The following is a 9,646-nucleotide window of genomic DNA, read 5'->3' on the forward strand; positions in this document are numbered from 1 at the left end:
TTTGCCCACCCCTGCCGAAACCGGTTTGGCTCAGTGGATGGAGCGTCGGCCTGCGGACTGAAGGGTCTCAGGTTCGATTCCTGTCAAGGGCATGTACCTGGGTTGCGGGCACACCCCCAGTAGGAGATGTGCAGGGGGCAGCTGATCAATGTTTCTCTCTCATCGATGTTTCTAACTCTCTATCTCCCTTCCTCTCTGTAAAAAGTCAATAAAAATATATTAAAAAAAAAAAGTTTGCCCACCCCTGATAGCTGGTCGGTGCCGTCACCCAGTCTGCCTCTCTGGTCCACAGAGGGCCCCGCCGTGACAAGCTTGCCACACTGGCCACAGGCCTTCTGCCTCCTCCTTCCCAGTGTGGCGGCAGGAAGCCAAGTGAGCTTGGCAGCAGGCGGGGAGCCAGGCCTCTGCTCTCATTCTCCCACGGCTCATTCTAGAGCAGAGAAGGGAAGCGTGGGCAAGAAAGGCTGAGAAAGTCTGTGCAGAGGTCACCGTGGCACCTGAGCCAGTCCTCCACCCTGGCCCACACCTACTCAGTCAACACCCTTCTGCCCCCACCCTCAGGCCCCAAAGGGCAGAGACTGGAAGAGACCCAAGCTTGCTTTTCTCTTTTATTGAAATATATTTTCTGGGCAGTGCCCGCCTACATAACTCAGCATGGCCTCTTTGGCACTGAAAGCTGGAGAATAAAAAAACCAGTAACAAAAATAAGCCTGGATTTTTCTGAGTGCATAGTGCATGAGAACTAAAGGCCTTTGGTACACAAGAACTGTAGGGGCGGTGGGGGTACGGTAGGGGCAGGGGGATGGCAAAAGCTTGACCCAGGGGCCTCATTGAACTGGGCACATGCTGCTGTAGATGAAGTGCCCAATAACCAAGGCCAGCATCTCCGAGGTGCCGCTCAGCGCCACAATGAAGGGGGCTTGTGAGGCGTAGTCGGCTTGAAGGCGGCGGAGGGACAGCTGCAGCATGGCCAAGGCCAGCACACTGTTCTGCACCCCTACCTCGATGCTGACTGTCCGCCGCTGGGCCACGGGCAGTTTCAGGCACATGGCCAGGCAGTAGCCCACCAGGAGGCCAACCAGGGGCACGGTGAGGCCCACCAACACGATGGGCAGCCTGACGCCCGCCAGGATGAAGACCCCCATGCGGTAGGCCAGGAAGAGGCCGCCCAGGAGCAGCACAAAGCTAAACGGCTTGATGACCTGCAACAGCAGCTGCGAGAACTTGGGGAGCTTGGACTTGATCAGCACACCTACAACGATGGGGATGGCGATGAACAGCAGGCTCCCCAGGATCTTGGAGATGGGCACGTGGAGTGTCTCGTGGATGCTGAGCAGGCGGCTGTACACAGCAGAGGACAGTGGCAGGAAACCAGTGGCAGCCACCGTGGAGATGAAGGTCATGGAGATGGCCAAGGTGACATCCCCTCCAAGGAGGAGGCTGAAGAGGTAGCTCCCCCCGCCACCAGGTGACGAGCAGGTGATGATGAGGCCCAGAGCCAGGGCCTGCGGCAGCATGAAGACCTTGGCCATGAGGAAAGCATAGAATGGCATGACCAGGAACTGGCCCAACAGGCCGAGCAGCATGGGCTGGGGGCTGTGCAGGAGTCCCTTCAGGACCTCCAGCTCCACTTTGCACCCGAATGAACACTTGTTGACAAAGATGAGAGGCAGGAGCAAGTAGAGTATCGGGTTCTCTGAGAAGTGGACTAGGTCGGTGCCAACAGTGGCGGGGGCATCCTCGGCAGGTGAGACCTTGATGCAGAAATCTTTCCGCTCCTCGATCAGCGTGGGTGGGGATTCACTGGGGTCCAGAAGCTGGATGTGGAGGGGGGCTAGCCCAGCCAGGCCCGAGTGGATGCCCACCACGAAGCCGCCCCCACTGCCCCAGGTTATCGCACTCACGTTCTTGATGGTCAGCACCTCTGTGGCCAAGGAGGTAACCCTCAGTGTGGGGCTGGGCCCTGGCCCATTGCCCTGGCCTGGGTACTGGCTCGAGATCACGATGATGCCCTCGCTATCCTCTGGGAACTCAAACTCCACCACGGAGCCATCCCCAATGCTCAAGTAGGGGCCCCCTGGCAGTGGCCCAGGGTGGCCCAGAGCTGAGCTGAGGTTGGCAATGGCTGTTCCCTGTACCCCCCAAGACAGGCTGGCAAGCAGCAGGGCAGCCCTGAGCATGCCTTGGGGGCTTTTGCAGCCACTGCCCCCTCCTGGGCCAGACCTCAGCTGGGAGCTGCCTGTCGGCAACACCATGACTCCTCGCAGAGGATGGTGTGCCCAGGCCCTCTGTGGCTTAGGAGAGCAGCCTCGCTGGTGCCTTTGGGTTGTCCTGAGAAGGGTCCATGGGTGGGGCCTTCCTTGATGAGAGAGCTCTTCCTAAAGAGAGAAGGGACACAAGGAAGTGGCTGGTGAGGGCGAGCACTGGTGCTCCCAGGAGCATGGGGACCTGGAAGTCCACTGCTCAGAGACTCAGCGGGGCCCCCTGCCCCAAACCTTGGAACAGAAAGGCAAGGTCTAGTGCTGGCTCTTGAGTGCCATCCAGCTGTCCCATCCCCTAGCGCAACTGCCTCAAGCTTGCCGTCCCTAATCCAGAGGGGCCACCTACAGATGGGAGTTCCCAGTCAGCCTGGCCATACCCGCTGACTTCCCTGGGCTTGCCCCCAGCACAGTGACCCTGCAGAGATGTCCTGATATCAAGGGGTTCGGGAAAGTCACTCCCAATCCTGTCACCACTAGGCTGATATCCACCGGCTTAGAGACACAGCTTATATCCCAGCTGGTATGGCTCAGCGATTGAGCTTTGACCCAGGAACCAAGATATTGCCAGTTGTATTCCCGGTCAGGGCACACGTCCAGGTTGTGGGCTCGATCCCCAGTGGGGGCTCTCCTCTCTCAGTGATGTTTCTATCTCTCTATCCTTCTCCCTTCCTCTCTCTCTCTAAAAATCAATTAAAATATGTATATTTTTAAAATATATTTTATTGGTTTTTTTACAGAGAGGAAGGGAGAGAGATAGAGAGTAAGAAACATCACTGAGAGAGAAACATCGATCAGCTGCCTCCTGCACACCCCCTATGGGGATGTGCCTGCAACCCAGGTACATGCCCTTGACCGGAATCGAACCTGGGACCCTTCAGTCCACAGGCCGACGCTCTATCCACTGAGCCAAACTGGTCAGGGCAAAATATGTATTTTTAAAAAGACAGCTACAGCGGGCTGCAGCTGTGCCACAACCAGGATGAAATCTCTGAAAGGCTGCCCAGGGGTGACAAGGAGACAAGCCCGAGGAAAGAAAGGGTGCTGATAGCAATTAGTGGCTCAGGCCAGATCTGAGAGGCCATGGGAGAGCAGGTTAGGGCGTCTGAGTGCCAACTAGCAGGCAGAAGGCAATCAGCAAAGTAGTGTGGGCAGCAGGTGACCATCAGGATAAAGGCCCCAAGAGCTGATGTCCGCCACCGACATGCAGTTGTAAAAGGTGTTGCCATGGATATCTGGCCTATCCTACCTGCTGACAGTGGTGTGATGGAGGGTCTGGAAGGGTGCAGGTCCCCTCTCCCCATGGAAGTTGCTGGAAGGAGAAGCAGGAGGGGCTCAGAGAGGGCCACACAGCCGCTGGGGGGGGGGGGGGTTCCTCCCAGCAGAGCTTCTACTCGTCTGGCAGTCCTAGAATTTGAGTTCCTAGAGCCTCTGTATCACGTCTGAGGGGCTCTGCTCGGACTCTTCCCCATGCCCACATGCAATCCTACCTGAGCCTGGAACTCCGAGTGGGACTTGAGTGCTTCTAGGAGGTGGGGTGCCTCAGGGTGAAAGGAGGCGGTACACTGCCTTCCATTTCTTTATCTGGGCGGCCCCACCCTATTGTCACATCACCAGTTGGAACTGGGGCAACCAGGATGGGGTCACAGTGGGTTTTCATCACTACTGTTGGTTACCCCATGCCCTGCGGTGTCCCAGTCCTGGAAAAGGCACCTGCCTCTCTAGGTCCTATTAGTCTTTGGCCCTGGTCTCCCTCATGTGAGACTGGGGAGCAGGGGAATTAGTGGGTGGAAGGAAGGTTAAGCCAAGGCTCATCCATGGGAAAGTCTCTACCCTAGTGCCCTGGGACGCCGTGGCCTCCACTGAAGTTTGGGTCACTTACCCTGGAGGCTTTGGTCCAGTCTTGTGTCCCACGGCTGAAGAGAGAGGCAGGAAAACCAGAGGGGGTATGTGAGGAGCAAAGTGGAGGGGAGTCACAAGGAAGAGATGAAGACACCCGGGACTGAAATCACGGGGGTGGAATGAATCAGTTCAGAAGGGAGAGGTGGCTACGGGCCATTGACCCGGTCCTTCCAGTACGGGCGGGCGGCTCTGAGTCACTGCAAGACGGGTCTGGCCCAGGTCCCACGCCATTTCTGCTTGAAGGGTCGGAAGAGTTTGTGCGGAGGCTCCCCAAGGCAGGGCAGGGAACCCCAAGGCCGGCCGCTTTTCCCACACAGGCCGAGTATTTGGTATTAGAGCAGATGACAGTGCTGATCCGGGGGGTTCTCCCTACCTGGGAGTCTAGAAAGTTGTCGCACTGGGCACGGGCAGAGCTCAGGAGAGAACCCGGGAGGGAGGGAGGGACGGAAGGAGGGGCGCGCCCGCAACTGACAGGCCCGCGATCCGCCGGAGGGTTCCAGGGTCGCGGCGGAGGAAGGGGGGCCCTCACGCCATTCCCAGGCCCCGCAGCCGCGCCAGGCCTCATGAACGCGGAGCGGCGGCCTTTCCCCGTCAGGCCAGACAGAGCGAGCGCAGAGCCGGGACAAGGGGTCTTCCCGCCCTTTCCGGCCCGAGGCTCTCACCTGCCGCCACAACCCAGCAGCTCGGCGCTGGCGCCAGACCCTACCGGGCCTGGCGGACGCAGGCGAGCTCGGGCCCTCAGGGGCCAGCCCCGCCCCCGAGGCCCCGCCCCTGTTTGTCGACGCCCCGCCCCCTCAGCTGCGCCCGCTCACCTCTATAGGGTGGGGCCGTTCCCACCGGACGTGACGCATCTGGGAGCGACGCACTGGCGCCGGCGCGTGGGTCTGGCCGCCTCCCCGGTCGCGGTTGGGAGCTGTTGGTTGCGGCCTCAGGCGGCGCGCGAGCCCGATATGAGTCGTCTGTGGTCGTCGCCAGGGGCGCCCTTTCAGGACTGGGGCCCCAGTCATTCCCAATCACGCAGTGGGCCCCCGGCTTAGCTGTTAGCACAGCTGGGATGCCTCAGGTCAGCGTTCCGACCATGTTCCTTCTCCCGGCGCCCAGCCATGTAGTCTTAGGGCCGAGGCTCGACCTAGTTCCATCGTCCTGCTGACTGCATTTGCTCTCCTTGACCCCTGGCACCAGTGGACTTGTCCACCTTTCAACACTATTTGGCGCCACTAGCAAGGTCCAGAGGATTCACAGAAAAGAAATGCAAATCGATGGCATAAGGATGGGCAAAAAGGTGATGAGGGTGGACACGGGAAGACAGTAAACAACTCTAGAGTCAAGAGGATTTGCATGTTCCCAAAGGCGGCACGCAGGGAACCAGTGGGTCAGTAGCAACCCGCTGCTCCGGAAGAACCTCTTGTCACAGCTGTGATGGAGGCCATGGTCCCTAAAGTTGCAGGTACTTGCCCTGAGAGGCACACAAGACACATCGTTGAGAATGTGTAAACCCACATCATCTCTACTTTCATTTGCATTTTCAAATGAATATAATACTTTAAATAAAAATGTATTAAATACATTTTATTTTAAAATTTCATATTTGTTTTATAAAATTGCCGAAACCGGTTTGGCTCAGTGGATAGAGCGTCGGCCTGCGGACTGAAGGGTCCCAGGTTCGATTCCGGTCAAGGGCATGTACCTGGGTTGCTGGCACATCCCCAGTGGGAGATGTGCAGGAGGCAGCTGATCAATGTTTCTCTCTCATCGATGTTTCTAACTCTCTATCTCTTTCCCTTCCTCTCTGTAAAAAATCAATAAAATATATTTAAAAAAATAAAATAAAATTTAGACTAGTATGTGCATATGATATGCATGTATACATACAGTGTGGGGTTGCATGCTTAAGAGGGTTGGATTTATGTGGGTGATCAAAAATATTCAGAGGCCATAGCTCTGTTCTTTAGTCCCAGGGGACCAGTAAGTCGTAAGCCATTTGCATGTGGACTTGGTGTCTGGGAACATTTGCTACTGCCCGTCTCAAGTGGAGTTCAGGGGTCCTGCTGGAAGCAGGCTGGCACATGTGAAAGGGCTTGGCTTGGCACATGCGGCATTGAGGACTGCAGCTTGCAAAAGTGTGGTGGGGGTCGGGCTGTCTGAGGACCGGGTAAAGCTGGCCAGAGGGATAAGGGGAATGGGTCCAGTGCAAGAGCAGGGTAAGAGATGTGTGCTTCCTGGAGAAAACCTGCGGTTTTTGGTTTATTTTTGTGTTTTTTTTTCCTTGCCCGAGGATATGTTTATTGATTTTGTGAGAGAGAGGGAGAGAGAGAAACATTGATGTGAGAGAGAAACACTGATCAGTTGCCTCCCATAAGAACCCTGACAAGGGGTTGAACTCCCAATCTAGGTATGTGCCCTGACCAGAAATCGAACCCACAACCTGTTGGTGTATGGGATGACACTCCAACCAGTTGAGCCATGAACCAGGGCAAAACCTGTGTTTTTTTATTTTTATTATTATTGATTTCAGAGAGGAAGGGAGAGGGAGAGATGGAAACATTAATGATGAGAGAGAATCATTGATTGGCTGCCTCCTGCATGTCCCCTACTGGGGACTGAGCTCACAACCCAGGCATGTGCCCTGACCCAGAATCGAACCGTGACCTCCTGGTTCATGGATGGACGCTCAGTCACTGAGCCCCAGCAGCCGGGTGAAACCTGTATTTTTATATTCCAACTGAATGGGAATTGGTGCTCAAGGAGAGCAAATGCAGTCAGAAGGTTGCTCCCCATTATCGTCATTGATGTCAGCCTTCCCTGAAAAGCCAGAGTGGGCTGCTGGGTTGTCTCACAGGAGGCAATTTGGAGGCTTTCTCTGCAGGAAAAAGGTGGGGCCAAATTAAAGGCAAGGTAATGTTTGCAGTTACTTTAACGGATTAATAATTTACTCCAGAAGAGGAGGAAGCTCTACAGATCAGTCAAGATAATCTAGTTTCAAAAGAGAAGTCATCTAGACTGAGAACAGACAGAACAAATTATAACAGCTGAACCAATACAAATGCACCTCAGATGGGAGACCTGCCACCTTATTAATAGGGTCACAATGGTGATCCTGAGAGCAGTTCCTACCTTCCGCTGCTCTGAGATAAATAAGGTGCATGGAAGTCATGTTCTATACAAGCACAAGGAGGGGATGTATTTGATCTTTTTAAAAAAATATATTGTTATTGATTTCAGAGAGAAGAGAGGAAGAGATAGAAACATCAATGATGAGAGAGAATCATTGATCAGCCGCCTCCGGCACACCCCATACTGGGGATTGAGCCCGCAACCTGGGCATGTGCCATGATTGGGAATCGAAACGTGATCTGGTTTATAGGTTGATGCTCAACCACTGAGCCACACTGGCTGGGCTGGATGTATTTGATCTTTACAGGGAAGTGTAGTGCCTACCTAGCATTACGTCACAGTACCTCAATTTCCTTTGGGGGAACCATCTCTCCTTTACTCTCAGTACACAAGGCTTGCATGTGGATGACCCCAACATTGACCTCTGGGGTAGGCATATGCCCAGGTATAGCCAAACAGAGCCACACAGACTGATGCAAGGTAAGCCCATACCCCAGTCTGGACCAATGAGAGTCAGTCTCCAGGGACAAATAGAGGAACTATTGGGAAGGTGAGAGCTCTTTTTTGGCTGGGGTTGCCTCCCCCTCCCTGGGGGAAACACATGTGTGAAAAGGAATAAAATACAGAGAAAAGCAAAGCCCAGAGATGGAGAGAGCCCATATCCTGGTGACTTTTAAAAAATATATATTTTTTATTTTTATTGATTTCAGAGAGAAAGGGAGAGGGAGATAGAAACATCATTGATGAGAATCATGGATCAGCCACCTCCTGCACGCCCCCTAGTGGTTGATCCAGCCTGCAACCCAGACATGTCCCCTTGACTGGAATCGAACCCGGGACCCTTCAGTCCTCAGGCAGATGCTCTATCCACTGAGCCAAACTGGCCAGGGCCTGGTGACTTTATTAGAACTGGTATCACCTGTGGGCTTTGGGGTCCATTACAGGAATAATAAGTCCCCTTCCTGTTATTACTTTAAAAAAATTTTTTTTATTGATTGAGAGATAGAGATATTTGTTGTTCCACTTATTTATGTATTTACTAGAGGCTCAGTGCACGAAATTCGTGTACTGGTGGAGGGGGCGTCCCTCAGACTGGCCTGCGCCCTCTCGCAGTCCAGGAGCCCCTTGGGGGGTGTCCAACTGACAGGGAGCGGACCTAAGCCAGCAGTTGGACATCCTTAGTGCTGCTGAGGAGGCGGGAGAGGCTCCCACCATGGCTGCTGTGCTTGCCAGCTGTGAGCCTGGCTCAGGGCTTCTGGCTGAGTGGTACTCCCCCTGTGGGAGTACACTGACCACCAGGGGACAGTTCCTGCTTTGACCATCTGCCCCATGGTGGTCAGTGTGCATCATAGCCACCAGTCGTCCCACCATTCGGTTGATTTACATATTGGCCTTTTATTATATAGGATTGGTTGATTCTCGTGTGTGCCAACTGGGGATTGAACCTGCAACTTTGGCATATCAGGATGATGCTCTAACCCAGTGGTCGGCAAACTGCAGCTTGCGAGCCACATGTGGCTCTTTGGCCCCTTGATTGTGGCTCTTCCACAAAATACCACGTGCGGACATGCACGTACAGTGCGATTGAAACTTCGTGGCCCATGTGCAGAAGTCGGTACCCAGCCAGGGCTATTTACTTATTTTTTAAAAATGTTTTTATTGATTTTACAAAGAGAGGAAGGGAGAGTGATATAGATAGAAACATCCATCGGCCCGCTCCTGCACGTGCTCCACTGGAGATGGAGCCTGCAACCCAGTCATGTGCCCTGGGAATCGAATCGTGACCTCCTGGTTCATGGGTTGATGCTTAACCACTGAGCCATGCTAGACAGGCTCATTACTTATTTTTTGCTTATGCCAGTTTGAGTTGGGATTCTGGTACTTGTAACCGAGGATGTTGTAACGCCTAAAGGAGAGGGCTCTGGGTGGAGTGGGGGACATCCTGGCAGAGGAGGACTGCAGGATAAAGTTTGACCTCCACTTTGGAAAGGCAGGCAGCTGCACTCCACAGTCATCAGCTTCTAGTCTGCATGAGGCCAAGTGGGGGACAAAGCTGGCCTACTGCTTCCATCTGTGTGACTCTGGTGACCCCCAGGGAGGGCACAGACCCCTGAGAAGTTAGGAGCTATGACTGGGGCTCAATCTCGCAGACATTTGGTGAATGTTTGGGGAAGGCTGGCAGTCACAGCAGTTGTTCGAGAGGCATGGTGGGGCCTCCAAGCCACCCAGCCTTGCAGTACAGACCTTCAGTGAGGTTCCCTTTCATTTTATCACTGTGGTAGCCCCAAAGGGTATATTGAGGTTTATTTACAGTATTCTATCTACTTTGGGGGACTTTTGAAAATTTCCCTAATTAAAGGTTTAAAAATGAA

The 9,646-nt window shown here is 54.1% G+C and overlaps 1 protein-coding gene across 2 annotated transcripts; it reads right to left on the reverse strand.

Annotated features, from left to right (window-relative positions):
• Window positions 1–613: 613 nt before the first annotated feature.
• On the reverse strand, window positions 614–4,873 carry SLC10A3 (solute carrier family 10 member 3). Of its 2 annotated transcripts, XM_081081480.1 has the most exons (3): window positions 4,141–4,873; window positions 3,508–3,570; window positions 614–2,378 (listed from the first exon to the last, which is right to left on the reverse strand). In XM_081081480.1, exon 3 carries the CDS (start codon window positions 2,253–2,255, stop codon window positions 828–830), a length of 1,428 nt encoding a protein of 475 aa, XP_080937606.1. In that variant the 5' UTR covers window positions 2,256–2,378; window positions 3,508–3,570; window positions 4,141–4,873; the 3' UTR covers window positions 614–827. The 2 variants fall into 2 exon arrangements, with proteins under 2 accessions (XP_080937606.1, XP_080937607.1); XM_081081481.1 differs by lacking the exon at window positions 3,508–3,570.
• Window positions 4,874–9,646: the final 4,773 nt, after the last annotated feature.

This window comes from Myotis nattereri (assembly GCF_964212035.1).
Source record: "Myotis nattereri genome assembly, chromosome: X".
NCBI classification, from domain to species: Eukaryota; Metazoa; Chordata; class Mammalia; order Chiroptera; family Vespertilionidae; genus Myotis; species Myotis nattereri.